At 44.8% G+C, this 23051-nt stretch overlaps 4 protein-coding genes across 4 annotated transcripts; all 4 read right to left on the bottom strand.

Moving 5' to 3' along the window:
- Nucleotides 1-8067: 8067 nt before the first annotated feature.
- On the bottom strand, nucleotides 8068-9134 carry LOC112455041. Its single transcript, XM_025016728.1, has 3 exons — nucleotides 8706-9134; nucleotides 8363-8440; nucleotides 8068-8280 (listed from the first exon to the last, which is right to left on the bottom strand). The coding sequence occupies exons 1-3, from the start codon at nucleotides 8793-8795 to the stop codon at nucleotides 8080-8082; spliced, it is 369 nt and encodes a 122-aa protein (XP_024872496.1). The 5' UTR covers nucleotides 8796-9134; the 3' UTR covers nucleotides 8068-8079.
- A 130-nt stretch (nucleotides 9135-9264) lies between these two features.
- On the bottom strand, nucleotides 9265-10079 carry LOC112455040. The gene is made up of 2 exons (XM_025016727.1): nucleotides 9937-10079; nucleotides 9265-9829 (listed from the first exon to the last, which is right to left on the bottom strand). The coding sequence occupies exons 1-2, from the start codon at nucleotides 10053-10055 to the stop codon at nucleotides 9265-9267; spliced, it is 684 nt and encodes a 227-aa protein (XP_024872495.1). The 5' UTR covers nucleotides 10056-10079.
- A 1058-nt stretch (nucleotides 10080-11137) lies between these two features.
- Nucleotides 11138-12394, bottom strand: LOC112455039. The gene is made up of 2 exons (XM_025016726.1): nucleotides 11921-12394; nucleotides 11138-11812 (listed from the first exon to the last, which is right to left on the bottom strand). Exons 1-2 carry the CDS (start codon nucleotides 12392-12394, stop codon nucleotides 11138-11140), a joined length of 1149 nt encoding a protein of 382 aa, XP_024872494.1.
- Nucleotides 12395-20930: 8536 nt separating this feature from the next.
- On the bottom strand, nucleotides 20931-22356 carry LOC112455038. Its single transcript, XM_025016725.1, has 2 exons — nucleotides 21215-22356; nucleotides 20931-21129 (listed from the first exon to the last, which is right to left on the bottom strand). The coding sequence occupies exons 1-2, from the start codon at nucleotides 22354-22356 to the stop codon at nucleotides 20931-20933; spliced, it is 1341 nt and encodes a 446-aa protein (XP_024872493.1).
- Between the last annotated feature and the right edge of the window lie 695 nt (nucleotides 22357-23051).

Raw genomic sequence — 23051 nt, 5'->3', positions numbered from 1 at the left:
GGCCAGGGTCACGGAGTTTTGTAACGGCGTATGCCGCACCGAGGGACTTACAGGTGGACAGCCGGAAGCTTCCAAGGACGGACGGTCGTCGGACGGGTCACGCTGGAGCCCACAGCCGGAACAGCCGCTGGCTTGTCAAGGCACCCACATAGCCCGCACAAAAGCACTGCAGCCCGGAAACGGAGGACCCGAGACCGGGGACGCCCCGACGAAGGTCCCCGTCGAGAAACGGGGTCACCACCGGGATACCGCCACCGGTCGACGAGCCATGGCCCGTCCAGCCTGGCCGTCGAACAACCGGATGATGTGTCGCGGCCTGGACAGCCGGTCTCACACAGGCGGGCTTTAAAACTACCGCCTATATTTAACGCCCATGTCGCTTATATTATTTAACGTTCATGTTGTTTATGCTGTTTATCGCTCTCGTTTTGCTAGTAGCTTACTGTAAATTTAAAACAATGTCGAACGCAGATCTTACAGCTGCCCAAGCCCGAGCGGAGGTAGCGGAAAACCAGCTCGCGCAATTACAAACCCAGTTCACGCAATTACAAGCCCAGTTTGCGCAATTGCGTACCCAGTTGAGTGATCAGGGCCTTGATGCAGTTAATTTAAACGCAATTTATAATAATATGCAAATTCCGCGTATAGATAATTACAGGGTTCCCAAGCTCCCCACGTTTTCTAAAGTCGACCCAGCATTGTGGTTTATCCAAGCCGAGGTGTCCATGAGAAATTCCAGGATTACTGTAGAGTCTACTAAAGCCGATACCGTCCTCGCTGCACTAGATGTCGAAGTATTAGATTGTGTAAGAGACTTAATCACTCTAGTTTCTTCCCCAGCGGATATTTACGAGCAGGTAAAAGCCCGGATTATTGCGACATATGCATCTTCGGCCGAAACAAAATTGCGAAAACTTTTAAGCGGACAAGTCGGGACCGACGGAAAACCTTCGTTAATCCTCAGTCGATTGCGCGGGCTTAATAACGGAAAGGTAGATGATAACATAATAAAATCAATTTTCCTGGATCAACTACCACGCGAACACCGCGCGATCCTGATATCTACGGGAATTACCGACCTCAATCGTCTCGCCGAGGTCGCCGACCGAATGGCTGAGAACACTCTCGGAGGCGAGGCTTACGCGTCCGCAGTAAACAAGGGGAATACACCCCCTCCCGCAAAAACCGAGATGCAGCAACTTAGCGATATGGTGGCCGATATAATTGCCTTATTTAAAAAAGAATACGAAAATCTGGGAAAAACACTAAATTCGTGTTCGCAATCCAATTCCCGTTCGTTGAAAGATCTAAAAAACTAAATCAGCTTTTCCGTTCGGAGACGGTCGGTAAGGGCCTTCAAATTTCTAACCGTCTCCACGTCCGTGATCGTACCAGTGGCCAAATGTTTCTTGTCGATACAGGCGCGGATATCTCTCTTGTACCCGCTATCGATAGGATCAAAGAAAAGCCCTCCGAATTAAAGCTCTTCGCAGCAAATGATACGCGTATCGACACGTTCGGGGAATCTCTTCGTGAGCTTGACCTCGGTTTAAGACGGCCAATTCGATGGAATTTTTGCATTGCCGCAGTTCCGTACCCCATCATTGGCGCCGACTTACTATCGCACTACGGGTTAATAGTAGATTTAAAACGACGACGTCTTATAGATTGCACTACTAAATTATATACCCTCGCGACTAAAAAACCGGCCCCGATACATTCGATTAATACAATTAAACCTTCCTCTGAGTTTTCCAAAATACTCAAGGACTTTCCGCAAATAACAGGAGCCTTTCCCCTCTCTCCGCCGTCCAATTGTGACGTGTTTCATCATATTATCACCACCGGCCCTCCAGTCGCTGCGCGCGCTAGGCGCCTTCCTCCTGATAAACTTAAGGCCGCAAAGGCCGAGATCAGAGCTTTAGTCGAAGCAGGCATTTGCCGCCCCTCTAGCAGTCCATGGGCCAGTCCCATTCATTTAGTCCGTAAAAAAGACGGCACCTGGCGGGTGTGCGGCGATTACCGCGGTGTAAATGCAATCACGCGACCTGATAGATACCCCACCCCCCATCTGCATGACTGCTCCGTTAGACTATATAAAGCCTATAATCAAATTCTATTAGCCAATATGGCTAAAAGGGCGTTAGAACGCCCGTACACCGGTCCGCACAAGGTAGTGCAACGCATCTCGGAGCGTGTATTCAATATTGATATCAATGGAAACACAAAAAGCGTGTCCGTCGATTTATTAAAACCGGCATATTTTGTCCCTGACGACCCCGCCGACCCCCCATCAACCTCCGAGAACATACTCAACCGAAATGTAAATCCGAACCCAGCGCTTAAGACCTACTCTCGTAAGACTGTCACATTTGCGCCGTCCACTAAACCAAAGTGATTTAATTGTAAGACAGAATTCTACTCTATATAATGTTATTAGATATAAGTCGGCTCAAATTACGTTTAAGCGTATAATATATTTTTAATTAAGATATTGTTAACCTCGTACAATAGCACCTGGCCAAACGCATAAGCTCATTCGCTTAGTGCAATATTACTTATTATTTATTTCGTTAACCCTTGGGGGGGGGGAGTGTTAGTCTAAGAGCTGGCTACATAAAAATGCAAGGTATAAGGTACATGAAATATTTATAGCAAGAGAGGTTCCATTAGCACTCCCGAACACTGAATGACCAGTCTGCCTGCGCGCTTAGGAAGATTAAGGCGGGAGTGGACGGTCAAAAATGACAAATTTTACAAAAAAAATGATAAAGCTCAGGGATAAAAATTATAGGAATGTTAAGTATTTGTTGCTACAAAACGCGGAAAATTATTGGCAGACAATTTCGTGGAAGAGAAAGGGCCGGCAGACTGCAACAAAGCGGCGTTAACTTTTGTGAAAAAAAAAAATGATAAGGCATGATTAAAAATTATTGGTAATAATTACTAAACTGTTAACGAAGCTATGTGCTAAATGATGGCAGACGAAAAAACTGAAGACAACATCGAGGCAGATTGCAATGAAGAGCGCGGTTTCGATTGCGCTTAAGGGGATGCTGGAGCCGTAGCCGAACTCGATCGGCGTCGGTAAAGAAGACCGGCGAACTATATCTGTCCTTGTATAGACAAAGATATAGACAAGGATAGCACGCTACATTGCACGCACACATACGCACGATGCACGTCGACATTATACTTTTATATTACGCTTCCAAATCTTGATTTGGAGGGTTTATCGATGTTTTTCTTGTTGTGCAATTCGGGGGAACTTGTTTTCGCGTTCGTACCAATGGTATATCTCTTATATGAAATACATCTTGTGACGAGCTGACAGCTCGCCGCAACTCGAGACGCCATATTGGGATAAAAGTAGGATAAGGAAATCTGTACTTCCGTAATTTTTTCTCGTTTTTTATATAAAATCGGAGTTTCCCCGAATCATTAATGTATGTACTGCAATTCTGGAGAAAGATTTTTAATTTTGTCAAATTAATACGACGCTACGTGCCGACAAAAAATGCCGGTAAAACAGACGGCTCCAGCATCCCCTTAACGAGTTAGTTCCGTACGATGCGTTACTACGATATGTTATTTTGTTTATATATATATATATATATATATATATATATATATAATGTCGACAATAAGATAACAATTTCTATATTATATATATAATAAGTGCTAAAAGATATGTTTAACATTAGAATAATTTTTTTATTAACAAAAAAATACTATTAAAAATTGTAGAGTTATTCTATTTTGCTGTTTGCATCGGATTCATCGTACTGCATATCTTCTTCGCTTTCGCAATCGATATCATTCTCAAATTCGATTCCGTTGATATCTGCTGAAAAACATTAGATGAGGCAATCGATTCGTTATTAGCTACATAAAATGAACAGTAAATTAGTTTTATTATTTATCAACAATGTATTGAAAAAGTCATATAAGAATTTATGTACTTACTAGGATCAAACTCCGGTATTGTATTTCCAGACTGCTGTAATTTCACCAATTCACTATAATTGTCAACATACTTTCTTTTAATAGCCGTGAAATTTATATAACAATTTCCATGGTACCTATTGATTTTATCTGGAGTTGTGGGTAAAATAAGTTCATTATACTTTAGCTTGTAGGTCACACGAATTTTTAAAATCTTCCTGCATTTTTCCAAAATTTTATCGTTAAAAAGTGTGATTTTAGTTTCACTGCTGTTGTTACAAAATACACACTTTTGCTCCGAACTCATTTTGCGAATAGTTTACTGACATTTGCAAAATATAAATAATAAATAAAGATTATATAAATAATAAATAATAAATAAATAATAAATAAACAATAAATAAAGATTCTAAAAGTCACTGAAGGAAAATAAAATTCGGCACAACACACGTTGGACGTCTGTTCATTGTCGAGTTTTCGAGTATACTGAACTCTTATATTTATTATCTTTATTATCATAAATGACCTTCTCCAGCCTCTACTATACAGCTGTTTCTCGGCCACTTGGTCCTTCTGAACCGTTTCAAACGGTTTTTATACCTGCGTTGAATTTTCGAATATAATTTTCGAATCTCTCAATCTATTAAAACCTCAATATATTATTTTAAAACTTGTAGAAAAATATTTCTATACAGTTTTCAACTGCAGATCAAAAATGTTATGAGATTAATTAGTAACAATTTAGATTCAATATAATAAATAAATATTAATCATTTTATTTTTAACAATAAAAGAATGAATACAAACTAAATCCATTAATAGAAAAAAGAAACACGTAATATATTCATATAAATAACAAAATAACATATCATAGTAACGCATCGTACGAAACTACCTCATTAAGCGCGATCGAAACTGCGCTCTTCATTACAATCTGCCTCGATGTTGTCTTCAGTTTTTTCGTCTGCCATTTAGCACATAGCTTCGTTAACAGTTTAGTAATTATTACCAATAATTTTCAATCATGTACCTTATCATTTTTTTTTTCACAAAAGTTAACGCCGCTTTGTTGCAGTCTGCCGGCCCTTTCTCTTCCACGAAATCGTCTGCCAATAATTTTCCGCGTTTTTTAGCAACAAATACTTAACATTCCTATAATTTTTATCCCTGAGCTTTATCATTCTTTTTCTTGTAAAATTTGTCATTTTTGACCGTCCACCCCCGCCTTAATCTTCCTAAGCGCGCAGGCAGACTGGTCACTCAGTGTTCGGGAGTGCTAATGGAACTCTCTAGCTATAAATATTTCATGTACCTTGCATTTTTATACCTTGCATTTTTATGTAGCCAGCTCTCCGTCTATGTGTAGGAAGCAGCATATCTGTCTCCCTTCCGATTGGTCAGCCACCTCTCTTGCGCTAGCAAGAGAGGTTGAGAGTTACGAGGTTGGCAGAACTGAGTTACGACGACCGTTAGATTTGTACTGACTCTCGTGGCTGTTGCGTGGTCTGCAATAAGGTATTATTTTATCAGCAGTAATCGAGTGTGTAATTATTCCTCGATTCCTCTCGTCAAGACGTCGGTAGTAGGCCGATACCCGGAGGCATAATCGACCTCCTGCGGTACCAAATACCTACACTAGAGAAACCGGCGCGCGCGGGCCCAGCGTGGTCCCGCCGGGCCGAAAGAACGCCACTGTCGTGCGAGCCGCCATCCGGGTACCATCCAGCCCTGCGAGCCGAACGACGAGCTGCCGGAACGAGGAATCAATTGTAAGGCCACTGCTCAGCCTCCCCAAAATAAGATCGTTGGGATACTAAGGCCCTCCCGGGAGTCGGGTTGTGCCGCGAGAATCGATTAAATCCGCCGTAACTTGAACAATACCGAGTACCATATCGCGGGAGGGCCCGTACGAAAAAGTGATCGCGAGTGCCCGTCTCGGGGATGCGGACGTACGGTCGCCGACAGTCAGCGTGCGTGTCATTTCGTTGCGTGTAATTTCGTTGCAGGTAATTGCGTTGCGTGTAATTTCGTTGCGTGTGATTTCGTAATCGTCGTTTGCTTAACCGTGCCGTAGTTTCGGGAGGTTGGTCTCGCGCGTGTGAAAGTCCCGTGGTTATCGTTGCCGGTTAAGTTCGTGCTAATTATAAGTGAATGTCCGTGCGTTTCATCGGGAATAATGGCTCACGATTGTGTCGCGTTTACGGGTGAGTCCATTCGTGCGTCTCGTGAGGAGTGAAGATCCCCAGCTCTGTCGCGGTAGATTGTAAGGAAATTGCGTTAGTGATAAAAGTGGGACCTCGTGCGCTTGTTAGCAGTAACGTTTTCGAGTATTTCGCGTTTAATCGTCCGGGTAAAATTCGCTGCAACTTATGTCGGGGAATAGTCTTGTACGAATTCGACCGGGATTGCTGTGCAGTTCAGCGACGGAATGAGTATCGCGCTCGTGGGGTGACACGTGGCGCGTGCCCGGATTCTGCTTGTTCGCCGTGGAACTCGCCTACCTCCTTCCACTTGTAATCTGCATTAAATAAAATATAACTTTATGTTTCTTGTTACTCGGATGTGTTGATTGCGCTACGCTCTCTCTCCTCTTCCAACCGCGATTAATCAAAGAAACCCACGCTTGAGAATACTGCGATCTCGTATATCGTGGTGTGAGGAAACGCACCTGGCGCACAACATTTAAAAAATAAAACTATTCAGTCGAGCTACCATCTGGGTTTCGGAGAAAAGTATCGCGATTTAGAAAGAGATCTTTAGTGAATAAAGCGACGCACGGGGCGCTCCTCCACGGCCGGCGAGACCGTGAGAACATCGTCATTGTCGTCACAAATTAAACAGCTGCCTCTTGAAATATCCAACATAATTTTTGGCATGTTGGACAATCGGTCTCACCGGTCGGTTTCAACGGTGTCTGAAGAATGGCAAACGATAACTATGGACGAACGGAGACGCAGGCTCCGGAGTACGAAATTAAATGTAAAACCTGTAAAACGGCAACCTGTAAAATACAATAAAATTCTGACGTTCAAATTCAATGAACGAAACGGTAGGGTTATTAAGGTAGATCCGGATCAGCCTCGCCGATTACGCACATACACCTACTATAGAGATAAAACAAGTAATCTGCGCCTATGAAGAAAAATAAATGTAAATAAAAAATGAATGTAAGTAGCATATTGTAGCTTTTGAATAAACATAAATGGATATAAAAAATAAATGTAAGTAGCATGTCGTAGCTTTTGAATAAAAATAAATGTAAACAAATAAAAAAATTTAAATAGCAGTAGTAGTAACAAAAATAAATTAGTACGCGCATTGTACTTGTTATTTTTCTTTTATTCTTAGCAGTATTATATATAACTTTGCGTCCTTAAATATCCTTCTGTGCGAGTAGGAGTTATTTTGAGAGATCTACCCCGGGAGCTCCGAGGGGGGAGCGGGGCGGGGGGGGTACCGCGGGCAAGGGGGGAGCGGAGCGGGGGTGTACCGCGGGCAAGGGGGGGAGCGGGGAGAGGGGGTCCGCGGGGAGGGGGGTGGGGGACTCGAGGACGAGGGTGTCCGCGGGGAGGGGGGGGACTCGATGGCGGGGGTGGTCGGCGGGGGGGGGGGGGGGGTGGTCGGCGAGCATGTCGGGACATGTTTATTAAATGTTAATAAACGTATTGTTGACAAGGGTACCGCCGAGGGGGGGGGGGGTGTCCGCGTTCTACGCCGAGGGTGGTCCGGAGGGAGAGGGGGGGTCGTCACTTTATCGGCGCGGGGTATACAAAAGCGATGGGCGCCGTTCGGCTACTGGAATTTTATCGGCGGCGCGCCGCGGGAGGATGGGGGTCCGCGTCCAACGGCCACGTCGGTCCGCGTGACGTCACACGACTCGCCCGCGTCTCGTTCGCGTTGTCTTTCCCTCAGCGCGGTCTCTCTCGCTCCCGTTCCTTTGTCTCTCCCCCGTTCGCGCGCGTCTTTTCGTTGGCGTTCTCTTTTCTTCGCGCGGATTTAACTTAATAATTATTATTATTTAAAATATTATTATTATTATACTTAATAATAGTGAAGAAAGCGGAAAAATAAATGATATATAGAATTAAGCATAAAAAATATTTATTCATAAAACTTTAAAAAATTTTTTAAAAATTACCACACCTCTTCCTCTTCAACGTCAAACTCATTTTGCATATCGAATAATCTTCGTAATTGGAAGATATCTTCATCTCCTAAAACGTCCCAGATTTCCTCGTTGTATTCTGAATCCACTCTTCTAAACCAGCGTACCAAACGCTGACGATGAATATTGATGAATCCCCGAATTCGGATTTCATCAAAATATATAAAACGCTAAAAAAAATTTAAAAAAATTTAAAAAAAGTTTAAAAAATTTAAAAAAAATTAAAATCTGTGAAAAAAATATTAAACACACCTGTCTGTGAGGGATCCGAACCCTCACCATATTATAAAGGCGGACCTCGCGCACCGGCACGTTGTCGACCCATATCCACTGTAACGCGTTAACAGAGAATGGTTAATTTTTTTAAAAACTATATAATTTACAATTATGTATTGTTGCGTGCATGCCGCCCGGTATGTTTTTTCAAAAAATGTTACGACAGTGAGTCCGTGACTCTCTCAGACACTTATTCACACTCGCGCACTCACGAAAATAACGACGATTTAAACGATCGTCGTGACGAACTGCACGCTTCAGCTTGGAGTTCGAAAAGCATACCGGGCGACACGCACGCAACGGTATTAAGTATACATACTCCTACTGCGGGGTACACAATATCTATGCATTGTTCGATTATGTGATATCTCCGTTCCATTTCATCTCGTTCCTCTTCTTCTCGGTCCATTTCGTATTCTTACACACCCCAGTAAAACAGGAACGTCACGTCGAATCACGTAATTTCGTCGAATCCACGTCGAATTCACGTAGCAATAACGTGGATCCACGTACTGTTTTTATCGGGCAGTGCGAGTCTACTTGCGCTTGCGAACGTTTTCACACTACTGACTTAACTGACTGCAGAGGACTGAACCAGAGCTCGGAAAAGTAATTAAGATAAAATATATCTAGCATTACAATAGCGAGAAAGGATTCGTTGGAGCATCAACACCACATAGGCGAGCGTCGCCGGAGCATGGCTTCATAGTTTACGATATATGATATACCTTAAATTTCAATCGAATGGTTCGAGTTGAACGTCGCATATACGGCTCGAATGGAAATGCGTGTGAAGAAATTAAGTCGTGATTTATATTTTAAAAAATACATTTTTTTTTTATTCTTCTTCTTTTACATATTTTTTGTTTTTTTACGTACTACGGTAGCGCACTAAAAAATAAAGCTGCGAGCTCACAATCGACGAGCTGATGTTTATCGAAGGCATCGCTATCGCGTATTACATTCAATACTTGCGTAGGATTCGTTACAGTAGACGCGATTTTGGAGAATTGCGTGAACTTGACATCGACCGTTTCGACAATTCTATTCAATCGATGGAACATCGCGTCGATGCACGGATCAAGATCGAGCATACGGTGTAACGTCGATTCGATCATCGTTAAGCGTACGTTTAAAGACTCGAGACGTACGAGTTTGACACCGTTAATCGTACAAATTCTCAATGTTAGCGGTCCAATGCTTATAAAATCACACGTATCTTTAGAGGATCGAATGAAATTCAGAATGTTCCGTCGTTGTTCGTAGAATCCCTTCCACGTTTCGAGGGACAGTATCAATTCCGTTCCTCGATGATCTCCTACGGCGATCTCCACGTAACTCGGTGGACCCACGTTAACGCCAACTTCAAGGAATTTGTATCCCGTAGCCGTCAACGCGTATCGTCTGCTGAGTATTCGAACCGCGCGACGCTTCAACGAAATGCTGTAAAAAAATAATAAAATTAGTAATAAAAAAATAATACAATTTATAATTTGCAATTTAAAAAATATAAAGCTTTATAATTTTAAGAAAAAAACGAAAAAACTTACTTGTTACACTTGTTCTCGTACGATGGAGTTTCATCATCATCATCGTGAATCGGTACGTAATAATTCATACGTCTACTGCCACTGCTGTTACCGCCGTTGCTTCCTTCAACGGAATACATTCTTTCTCTCGGATATGAGAAGTGAACACCGTTTGCACAAGCAGTCGATACGAGACTAGTCGTATAAAATTAATCGAATATACGCGGCAACTTCCAAAACTATGATGAAGGAGGGGAAATTAATGTTTCTGGAACGCCCAATCAGCGCTCTGAAATTTAGGAGAGGGGACTAAGGTAGGATGTTTTTTTTTTTTTTTATTAAGATGTATCCCCCCCTCCCCCTATCCCTTCCGCATGACATCAACCGTGAAACATGTTCAGACATGTTCGCTGAAACCTGATACCCCCCCTCGAAGCTATCGAGTTAGAATTCGTCACGTATACCTACTTATTCTTTAATTTTGTATACTATCGACTAATGGGGGAAAGGAAATAAAACATTGTAAAATTTACACATACATACATATAAAATTTATTTTTTAAAAAGATGACAATTCTTTCTGGCGTTTCGACCACCAGTTAAATATTTTTAATACATTTTGCAACGCGCAATTCTTAACGTGTTTTCCACATCGCATAGTATTGGTAGCATCTAGAATATTTAAAGATTCGATATCTTCGTAATCCGCATCCAGAGTCTCGATGTTTAGGTTTTTTCTCGCTTTATTTTCAAGCAGATCCACCAGCCATTCTCGTTTCTGACATCCCTTGACGTACACGAGAGTCGGCATCTCGTCGTCGTCGTCGTCGTCGTCATCGTTGTCGTCATCGTTGTCGTCCTTTTCCTCACCGAGCACGGCCGACATAATTAAACGCTTCACCTTGCTGTACGGCACGTTTCCGTCTTCCCATCGTAATCCATGGTGATTGCGAATCAACCAGGAAGCGCACGATTTGTCGGATTTTGTGAGGAGATTCCACGGCATAGGGCATGTAAAGATGTAATGCGCCAGAACGGCCCCGTTTCTCAGCACCGCCACCTCCTTCACGACAAATTTCATCCCGACGACGAAACCTTGCAGGTCGACGAACGTTGGTGCGGGCATGAAGAGATATCTCTCTTTCTTCGATGCGTGAATCGAGAGGAATGACGCGCGTTTCGCGACACTCTGATTTTTATATTCTGCTCCCCTTTTTCCCCCTCATAAATTTGTATCGGGAGTTAAAGAGAGAAAATTTTCGTCGACGTTGCCGCGAACACTCAGACTATTTTGCGCACTACGTTGGTCAACGGATTGTACTCGATCACGCGATCGTGTATGATGAGACAGTACGCGGAGGTATTCGGCGGTACATTCTCCATGCAATCGAATTCTGACATCCACGGTGGCGTTTTTGACGGATTCGTTTTGTCGAGAGCAATCGATGATCACGAACGGGCCGTTACGTAGAAAAGTCGAAACGGTGAGACTCGGCTCGAGATATTCGTATCCGTAATAGCCCTTGCAGAAACGCGCGTACATATCGTAGAGAATCGCCCATCTGTGTTTACCAAAGTCCAAATTCAAATCGTCGTACGGATAGACTTCCGAGTTTAGGTAGAGTTTCACGTTGGTCAATTTGCAGTCGTCGAATCGGCTCGTGTCCGCGGACATGACGTTCTTCCGACCCGTTTGCAGAGCAAAGACGACGTATTGCGGTTTCTCGAGCTGAGTCGCGGTCTTAATGGCCCACGAGTGCATGGTCGTGTTCTGCAACAGGGGATACTCGTACAGATCCCACGAACAGAAACCCATACTTAGATATCGTCCGTTTTCCAAGGCGCGCAGCATCGACAGCTTGTTGACCTCGCTCAATACCACGTGAGGCATTCGCCACTGTATCTTGAGTAGTTTGACAGTAGGCTCCAACGCGAGACTTCCCACCAGACAATTGTTGTCGGTGCGCGATCGTATCAAGATTAATTCGTGACGAGCGTTGATCACCACGCGTTTGTAATCCTCGCAAAATCCCAGTAACAGGTTGAGCGGTACGCAGAAATTGAAGTATCCGTTGGGATTATTATGTGGTTCCCAGCCCGCGTTTCGCAGGATCACGCTTCTGTCGGACGATACCGTTACGTAGTTCTTGAGCGTGCTGGTTATTCCTACGTTTCTGCAGTGATCAATCTCCACACCGTCGAGCTCGTATCGAATTTCATCGAACATGAACGCGACGCAATTATTCCCCAATACCACGTTATCGGCTTGGCCGGCTGCTCCGGTCACCGTCAATGTTCCTTCGACGTAGAGAAAACTTTCGCACGGCAACGTATACAGATCCTGCTGTTGTATGGGTATTCGTATCTCGTCGCTATACTCGAACGTTGTGTTGGCGTACGGGTTGTACGTGTGAGTCTCGATCTTGACGATGCGATCGTCAAAGACCGGCTCGCCTCCGATGTTAAGAATTTCAGTCATCGTTCAGATGTTTCGTACCGCGAATCCCAGAGATTGTAAAAATTTAACGTTCGATGCGTTGAGCTTCTTTCTCGTCTCTGTTTTCGTCTCTGTTTTAACGCTACCGAATGTCGATTTGATGATATCGTCGATCGTCGCAGTCGTAAAGATATTCTTATCTGTCGCGTGCTCCGAGTCGTTCAACACGAGCATGTCACACGTCGCGCGTTATCGCTGTAGCCGTCGTACGTGCAATCTGACGGTGATCTCTTCTCCTCGAAAATCGAGCAATCGTCCGTCTTGATCCGTGACGCGTATCGTTAGATCCGTAACGCTTCGCGCGATGATCGGCAGGTAAATGATCTGCGCCGGCGTTTCCGATATCTTATATCCCGGTGGTACGCTCGGTGAAAATTCGTGTATCGTGTGAACACGTTTGCCGTTGCTGTACGCACCCGCGGTCACGTTACACTCCACGCGGATAATGTTTACGTTGATAATATTAATCGACGCGTCCGATTCGTGCCACTGTCCCGGCTGCAATATACGCTTCGACGAGAATCCCAGCAGCGATCCAACGTTGTTCGGTTTGTTAAAGTTCACTTTGAAAGCGCACTTGATCTCGCTCTTCATCGTATTGTAATTTGCGCGGAGCACTATCGGGTATTCCGCGGCCTCGTCTTCGTAGCTGTTCGCGCGAGCGGTCGCCTCTCGCGCGATATTCGCGACCGACGTACGATCATCGTTGGAACGATTTACGCGTCGCGGGCGTTTTCGTGAAATTTCGCGTTTCAAAAACTTATGTATGGCTCGTATCTCGTACGATCCCTCGGGAATCGTAATTTCCGTGTCATCCTCGTCGAAATAAAATTTATTGTTCGAAGAATTCACGTTCGGAATCGTGTGATAAGTCTCAAAACACGTTAGACCGAGCTCGTAGTCACCGTCGCTCAGATCCACGGCGGGAAAATAGTGCTCCGCGAGGATGCTGCTCTTCCCAGTCAGCGTGAACGTTATAGACATGTCGGCGGAAACCGTTAACGAATACTGAGTCACCACGGCGCACCGTCAGGCTTTAAATTAGCGTCGATCGTCCGGAGAAATCGCAGGCACAATTGTCCACAGATGTTCTGATCGTATCGCTGATAAGACGTGCAATTGTACTCGATCTTCGTCACGCTCGGCCCGAAATATCGCACCAATTCTTTCGGCGGTCGAAGATTGCCGAAACTGTCGAAATATACGACTCGATCTTCCCTCTTCGCGTACGCTACCCAATGAGTACCGGGACCCGCTGCATCGTCCAAATTCACGATACCGCTCTCGTTTCGACGTACACCGCCGATCGGTAACGAATCACGCATGAAGACACCTCTGAAGAACGGTACGCGCATACGCCTTGCCAGCCGATTCAATTGTACGTTAGTCGTAATACCCGCGGGCATATTTAACGTCTTTTTGACGTTTTTTTTTTTTTTATTTTCGACGCTACTCCTCGCCCGCGTTTGTGCGAGCCGAGATACAGTCCTCGTCCATATTTGTACGGAGCGAGATAAAGTCCGTGACCTTCCACGGCGCGATTGTGACGTTGCATCTCTTCCAGCTGACGCCGCGCGGCTTTGTTATCGTTCACGGCCTTTACGACTCCCGCCGCTCCGCCGGCCAGAGAACCGAGAACTCCCAACAACGGTAGAATCGGCAATACACCGCCTCGTTTCGCTGTCGGAAGTATCCGTTTTTTCGTTAGCTTTTTTTTCTTCACCGTTTTCGATTTTTTCGTTTTCAAGCCCATTCCGAGCTTCGTCTTAGCCTTCATGGTCGCCCAGACGGCTGTAGCGGCAGCTCTTTCCCCGAGAGTCGAATCTCTCGCGGTAATGCGTTTTCGCGCTTCCGCAGCGAGTATCTCGTCCGCCGCGTGTCTCTCGGTGAGATCGCGGTTACGCGAATAGGCTATGTCGTGCTCGCGACACGCCGCGTCCAATGGATTAATACCTTGATCGCCTCTCGCCAATCGTTCTTGTAAACGAGTTCCCGGACCGCAAAATTGATAGCTGGGAATGTGTAATTCGAACGGAAGTGCGTTTATCGCGCGATTTAACAGGCCTCCACCATTTTTTTTCGTTGACATTCGCCGCAATCCTTTATCATTGGCGCGGGACCGTCGATGTGCGTTCGCTGCCACGGTTGATTGTAATGTTCGTAACAGCGACGATATGCTTGAACCTCTAAATCCGCCTTTATATGTTCCGGAAGCTTGTCCCACACGTAGTGGACGTGATCGCCGCACGTTTGCAACAGAACGGCTTTCGGCACAAATTGCAGCTGTTCGGCGCTCAAGTCGCGAATATCGGAAGGTCTCGACAGTAGGACGAACATTTTTGCTACTGAGCGATTCGCGGTTCCGCTCGCCTATAAATAGGCGTTCGAGTCAGCCAGAAAGTCGGCAGTGTGGAAAAAAATGAGATTCGTGCGACAACCGTTGGCGATTCGCGTGACGAATTGCGACGACAGATCACGGTCGATGGGAGGCAACGTGGAGAAACGCAAGCACGGTACGATGTTACCGACTACTATACGCGCGATCATTTGCGGCCCCTCGAATTGCGGTAAAACCAACGTCTTGATAAGCTTGCTGGAAAGTCCGCACGGCGTACGTTTCGAAAACGTGTACGTATACTCGAAATCGTTGCAACAGCCGAAATATCGATATTTGGAGAATTTGTTGACATCGATCGACGAAATCGGCTACTTTACGTTCTCCAATATACAGTGACGTCATTCCACCGAGCGACGCGCGTCCAAACTCGATCTTCGTCTTCGATGACGTAGCGTGCGATAAGCAAGACTCTGTGAGAGAGTATTTCTCAATGGGCAGGCACTCGAGCGTCGACTCCTTCTATCTCTGTCAGACGTACGCGAGAATACCTAAACATTTGATACGCGACATCGCAAATCTGCTGATCCTGTTCAAACAGGATGGTACCAATTTGAAACACGTGTACAACGATCACGTGAATACCGACATGTCGTACGATGAATTTTGCGCGTTGTGCCACGATTGTTGGCAACAAAAGTATGGATTCGTAGTGATAGACAAGGACAGCGCGCTTTCGAACGGTCGATACAGAAAAGGATTTAACGTGTTCGCGATACCGTAAAAGCGATCAGTCGTTGCCGATACCTCGTCGGAGGTGAAACGTTAGCGTTACAGAGAGAAATCGACACTCTGCTTTTTTCCGCGATGGCCGCGATCGACGGGAGCGAGAATATTCGCGAACGCGAGAAGGTCGTAAAAGAGATTGCGAAGACGAGTGATTCGATTCGCAAAAAACTTCGCGCTTTGAAGACCGGTAAGATCGAGAAGGACATTGAGTTGGACACGCACTTTAAACCTCTCATCGGGCCGTTGAAAAAGATCGTTGACAACTCGAGCTTGATCGCGGTGAAAAAAGAGGAGCCGACGGAGAGCGACGCTGACGCGAAAATCGAACCGTTATCCGTTCAACAGCGCGGGCAGGAGGAGGAGGATGCTACACCGAAGAGAAAGAAGAAACGATTAGACTCCTGGTCGGATCTTTCATTGACACCGCGTAAATCTAATCAATCGACAGTACTACCGATAACCTCTACACCGATAACCTCTACACCGACGCAAACCGTGCAACGTACAAGTCCCGAATTTCTTGAAACCGCGAATGTTTTCGAAACCACGGACGACTCGATCAGGAAAACCGTTCATAAACGGTTGAAAACGTCGGAGGGTCGACAATGGTTTATAGAATCGTTGGAAGATCACTTGGGTCCAATGAGCCGAATTTACATCGCAGAGCTTTTGAGCGCCTATCCAACGATGGACATAGCGTACGGCGTTTATCTCGGCAATAATGAATTGATGCTCGGTAATAAACGTTTTGACGTGGACAAAGCGGATAACATTTATATCGACGGCGTACGATACGCCGGCACACCCGGTATTTACGAGTTGATCTTCAAGAGAATGCCCGACGACGATATCTACACGGAAGACGATATGCAAAAATACAAGAGCATACTGTTGGCAACGAGTGCTCATAAATTCCAACACGATCCTAACAAGCGACTAAAGGGCAACGTGGGATACAAGTATACACAGATAATCGCACCGTTGATGTCGACCGGATCCAAAAAAAAGAAAAAATCCGGAAAAGGATTATTCGCGCCTCGCGCGATGACGCTAACCGACAATAAGATCGACTACGTGCACTGGGATGACCCCAACGAGCTGGTGGATCGTCTGCGATTGCTCGACGCTTCGCGTCAAGCTGGCAACAATGCCCACGACAACGAGATCATGTCGATCATCGAGGAACTTCGCGAAGCCGGGCTTATTATAAATTAAACTATGCGTCGGCGATCCGTTCAATCAGCGTCGAAATGCCGATCAACAAATTTGGATTGTTCGAGCACAGCGGAGACGCGACGAATGCCATTTCGTATCATCGGTGGAGCGGATTAATGAGAAATTTCGTGCGCAATAACGCTCTGTGTCGCACCGCCACGGACTTTGACGCAAGGTCGCGCAAGATTCGTCGCGTAGCGCAACCTGAGACTGACGGTGACGCGGTTAACAAACTGTACGTTGATCAATTCTTTAAAATGTTGAGCAATCAACGAAAAGAATCAGACGAGAAGCTGACTGCGTTCGAGCAAGATGTGCAAGCGTTACGGACTGCGATAAACAAGCTTCGACGTGCGAATATCGTTGAATCAGACGCGACAACGAACAACAATGGACAAACGGTTCAACAGAAACGACTATCGAAAGGCGACGAGTGAAGAGAAGCAACGGTTCATTAACGACGGCGAGGAACAGCAACGAACGATTCGAGAACGGTTGTCGGACGGCTGTTCAACGGTTCGAGAACGGTTGTCGGACGGTTGTCGAACGGTTCAAAAACAGCTTAAAAACGATTACGAGCGGTTTAGAAACAGCTGCGAACTACGCGGAGACAGGAAAGGCTACAAACGGCTAGAGAACGTCGACGACGACGACGATGAGTGGTAGGAAGCAGTTAACTGACGACGACGAACGACAACGAACGATTCACGAATGGTTCAGAAGCGGTTACGAACTGTTCAGAAGCGGTTATGAACTGTTCAGAAACTGCTACGAACGATGCATTAGAAACAGAAACGGCGACAACGAAACATGAGACCGTTAAAATCGACCGATGCGGATAAAAATATCGAAAAGCGACGGCTGGTGGACGAATTGCACGCACCGGCGAGAAGAAATTTTCCCCGCAGACACGTCATAGTGCGAGGGTACGACGACCTGTGGCAGGCTGACATCGTCGAGATGCGTCCGTACTCGCGTTTCAACGGAGGCTACCACTACATACTCACCGTCATCGATGTGTTGAGCAAGTACGCGTGGGCCGTGCCGCTCAAGGGTAAAGGCGGCAGCGAGACAGCTGATGCTATCGCTGAGATAATTCGACGTAGCGGGAGGTGCCCTAGTAATCTACAAACCGACATGGGGAAGGAATTTTACAACGCCGACGTGCAACGTCTCGTGAGAAAACACGACATCAATCATTATTCCACGTATTCGGTGTTGAAGGCGTCGGTCGTCGAGCGATTCAATCGTACGTTAAAGAACAACATGTGGAAGATGTTTACGCTCAACGGAAATTACAAGTGGGTCGACGCGTTGCCGCGACTCGTGTCGGATTACAACGCGCGCAAGCATCGAACCATCGGCATGCGACCCGTCGACGTTACCCCCGCGAAAGCCGAAACACTCTTGGCTACGGTGTACAGCGCGATAAAAATCGTGGGTCCGGCAAAATTCAAAGTGGGTGACTCGGTGCGCGTTAGCAAATACAAAACAATTTTCGAGAAGGGTTACACACCGAATTGGACCACCGAGGTGTTTAAGATCGTTAAAGTGCAGCGTACCAATCCCGTTACCTATCTACTCGAGGACTATCGCGGAAAATCCGTCGCTGGGGCGTTCTACGAGCACGAGTTGCATCGCGCGACTTATCCGGACGTGTATCTCGTGGAGAAAGTACTGCGCAAGAGAGGTGATGAGGTTTACGTTAAATGGCTGGGATTCGATGGATCGCACAATTCATGGATACACAAGGACAATGTTATTTAATTCGTGCAAACTGTATTTTTATTCTTAACATAAAAATGCAATATGTAATACATGTATAAATGTTTGAAATATGAAATACATATAAAGTACGTAAAAAATATGAAATACACATGTGTCATATCTTTATTAATATTCATTCCAATACTGTAATATAATACTCACAATACGTTATACTATTACATACATATACTACTGCATACGTTATACTATTACATACATGCATACATACATGCGTACGTTACAAAGGTATTCGGTAATGTCCCCACGGTAACGTATCGGTCGAATCTGGTATAACGTATCGCTTATCGTCGTACGGACTCAGAGCGATTTTTGTTTCGGACACGGTGTACACCTCGTGCAACTTCGATCGTATACAGGATTGCCGTCGCGTCATTTCAATTTCGTCTCGCAGACATCTCGTGTAATCGTCGAACGTTATAGTACGCGCTGTGACGTTGCTCTTGACACCTTTCGCTTTTTTACAGTCTTTCTTACCATCCACTCTCAACGCGTACATCTTCGCCCTGAGTCCAACGAATTCGGTCATGATCGCACCGTTATTCTCGTCCTTCATCAAGCCCGGCACTTTTTTGTTCTCGAGCGTTATACCGTACGCGTTGTCGATCGCGTAATCGCTCGTGTCGAATCTAACGATATCGCGTTTCACGTTCTCGTACACATCCTCGCACTCGATGTGGTATATAAGGCTGTCCGTATCGGTGTACATAATTCTACACATGTCACCATACAGGGGAGACATGTACTCGTGATGAAATTCGTACAAACAGACTTTCGATATGTCGAGAATGCACATGCCGACGTAAATAGGTTTGTCAAATTTAACCTCGAGTTTTCGCAGTTCAACGGCTATCAGATTTTCCGAAAACACGCTCCTGCTATGAAAATTTGGTTTCGAGATCAGTGCCTCCGCGTTGCATCTACCTTTCCACTTTGTCAGTAATTTTACATCGACGTGATTGCGAACATTTTCCATCGTTTTCCCGAAAACCGCGTTGTTCATCAATTTATATAAATTTTTCTCAAAATCGTTCTTGGCCAGTGTTCTTTGTATTGAGCTCGATGTAAGTGCGGAGCCACGTAGATTGAGTAAATTGCAATACGCGATGTATCTTTGTGACCCGAATGCCGTGTTTGCTACCTCTGCCGCTGTCCTCGCGAACGAGCGTTCCGACCCCAAGATCGGTGAGATCTTTATTAATTGTTAGATAGATAAAAATTGGCATAAAAAAATATTCTATTAAGTTAAACGTGCAATGCGTGTTGTCTTGCCTTTTAGAATGCCTAAGTTTATATCATATCTGTTGTAATTTCAATTTTTACATTTTGTGATCTTGTTACAGCAAATCAATTTAATAGAATGCTTTTATTGTATAGAAATGTTCAATGATATTTCTTGTTTATTTTCTTTTAATTGAAAGTAATCCTCTTTTTCTTCTTATATATTTTAATTTTCTTAGATTACATAAAGTTAGGCATTGTAACATGCAAGAGCATACGTATAACAATATACAAATATATACACAAATAACTTGAATTCCAGGTCAAAACGCTCGTTCGCGAGGACGATAGCGACAGAGAGGTAGCGGAGGTAGCAGAGGTGGCAGAGAACGACTCCTCCGTAGACGCGACGGCCACGGGGTGAGTCGCGCAAAACTTCCGGTGGCGTTTCCCATCGCGTTTCTGGTGTTCCTTGATGCAGTAGAAGACGACTTAGGAACGCGAGCACCTCGACAGCTTGTCAGTCTTGTCGCAAACCGCACAGATCAGCTCCGCATTCGTTTGTACACCGTCGCCGAGTGTCTGCGCACGACGGATATATTCAATATTTTCTGCAAAGATATAAATAAATTCTTATTTTTATATTGTAACATGAATAATTACAAATTGCATAATTTTTATCTACATTTATAACTTACCACAGTATAGTGTCTTCCGAACTACCTTCATGCGTTGTAGGCGATGTCCAGTCATCGATCAATCATCAGTCATCAATCATCAATCATCAATCATCAGTCATCAGTTTTTATCTATCTAATAATTAATAAAATGTTTTTTTATTAATTTTACGCTTTTCCAATATAACCTCAAACTTTGGAATAGATTAATTTTATGAAAAAGAATCCAATGTTTAGACCAAAAATATTAAAATAAATACATTTAAAATTACTATTACTAACTTTATTTTATGTTTCGTACAATTATTTATGACAAATAAAAAGGATTACCTGGAATTACCTTTCAATAAAATTATAATTTCTCCGTCAACTTTCTTCCACCATGCGGGATCAGTGCTGTGCTGCTGTGAGACAGGGATCACTGATCCGGATTAGTCTGGGGAAATTTAGAAGTCTAGCGGTTGAGTGCCACTGCTCAGTTCGATCAGCGATCCGATTAGTTATCGTAAACACCCTCGAGGGTACATTCCAGGTCGGCGTACACGACGAACGGAACTCGTTCCTTCCTGCTGTGATTCTTAAAACTCAGCCACTTGTCGTCCTCGCTCGGTAGTCGGATCGCACAGTTGTTTATCTCTCGGCAGTCTACTCCGTGGGCTTCCAATTTCTCGCTCGATCTAAAATAATGTAAACAACTGCAAAAGAAAAACACATTTTTTTTTAATTTTTTATATTAAAAATACTTTTATAATTTTATTAAAAAGGAGTATAGGTACTCACCGATCGCAAAAGTATTTCCGACCATTGTGCCTGCTCAATTGCGAGCTAACGAGACGCGATAGATTTTTTATCCACGCGAAATGCCCCACGTTGTTGTCTCGCGGGTCCTGCACGTACAGCAAATTGACGTGCTTTTCTCTCTTCAGGTCGGTGAGCTGTATCGGGAGAACGGTTGGCGTCTTTTCTCCCTCGATGGTATACACATTGATGGATATATCGTTGAGTCGTTCGAACTTTTTAATCTGTTTCAAAATCATTGGAAACTCAATGCCTTGTAAATTTAATACTGTTGTGTAATGTCGGTACGAGGATTCCCGTTCTGAATGTCTTTCGACTGGATGTAAAGCAGCCACCACTGACCACGCGAAGCATGCATTGTCCATAGAATGCACGTTGATCACCGCTTTCTTCGATTTAATTTCTTGCGGTAAATTGATGTAACATCCCGCGTGCAAAGGATTGTATTTGTTCACGTTCACAGTCAGATTGAGTATACGCGACAACGCCCACCCGCTGTCGCGTTCCTGAAACTCTTCGAGACGTGATAAAGTAGGCTCGATAACGTGTTGCTCGTACCACTCGCGCAGATCGGACGCACGAAAGAGTTCATAGTTTCCCGTGCCAACACTTTTGTTCGCACGTTTGTCACCCGTCACAAACTCGCCGTTGAACACAATGTTTATCTTTACACTTGCGTGTCTTTGCATGACGTTCCGCACACGATCGAGCACGATGACTTCAGCGTCTTCGAGAAATTTTCGCGGTTCGATGTAATTGATATTTATCACCGCACCGGTCGATACACGGTTTTCGAACGCGGCATCGATCTCTCGCCAAACGAGTCTTTCCGCGTTATCGTCACTACTAGCGGCGCTCGCCGCGTACTCACCACCGATATGTACGAACCGTCTCTGTAATAGAGTCTTCGCACCTTCGAGTCGCGCGATTCTTGCCACTAAAGATTGTCTGTTTACGCGGCTCTCATTTGTGAGTGAGAGCCGCGGACGTTTGGAACGACAGTCTTCTTCGAGCTGCTCAATAAATTCCTCGCATCGCCGTGTCCATGTAAAATATTCGTCCAAAGTAGCGATTTGGTTAGATTGTTCCAACAGGTTGCGTTCCGTTTCATCGTGATGTTCCATGTTTTGTTTTTAATACTGTCTTTTTTAGATCACGCCACATTCTTCGATGAAGCACTTGCACGTGACTCGATTGCACGCTGAACAGTATCGTTTGCCACTTTGAATGCGATAGTGGTCAAACATAAAAGAATAAGGCCTGAAGTAGGGGACATTAATCATCCAATTATTACTATCATCAATGTCACGTTCATAGGTTTTTTGAAGCATCAATGGATGATTAGGATTATTGAAACGGTGAGGGTACATATACAAACGTATCGAATTGTTCATCACCACCAATTCGACGTATTTCCCAATACCTGTATGAATCTTAATGTATGTTGCTTCACAATCATAGAGCTGTTCACAAAATTTAGACGCCCAATAGCGATAGTCAACAATAGGCACAACGTCAGTACAGCGAGCTGCACGTGATTCTTCCTCACTAACGCACTCGTCCCGCAGCCGTCGATACACTTTTCGTCTCACGTTAGAATCCCAGTCATAAGGAGAAGAGACATCGATAACGACTCTTTGTCTAGCGAAGCGTTGACCGGTTCCGCGTATACCGAGTTCGCGATCGCGAAGAAACTGCACCGGCGATATTCGTCGCACATCCCTCAATTTCACTCCTTGATCTTCTTCACGCAAACCATTGATGATATCTGTTGTAATACATTCCATTTGTATTTCATCCCAAGATTTTGGAGGCTCCA

The sequence above is a fragment of the Temnothorax curvispinosus genome, unplaced genomic scaffold, assembly GCF_003070985.1.
Source record: "Temnothorax curvispinosus isolate PA1 unplaced genomic scaffold, ASM307098v1 QBEX01005696.1, whole genome shotgun sequence".
Lineage (NCBI taxonomy): Eukaryota > Metazoa > Arthropoda > Insecta > Hymenoptera > Formicidae > Temnothorax > Temnothorax curvispinosus.
This window is presented reverse-complemented; position numbering and strand designations above follow the sequence as displayed.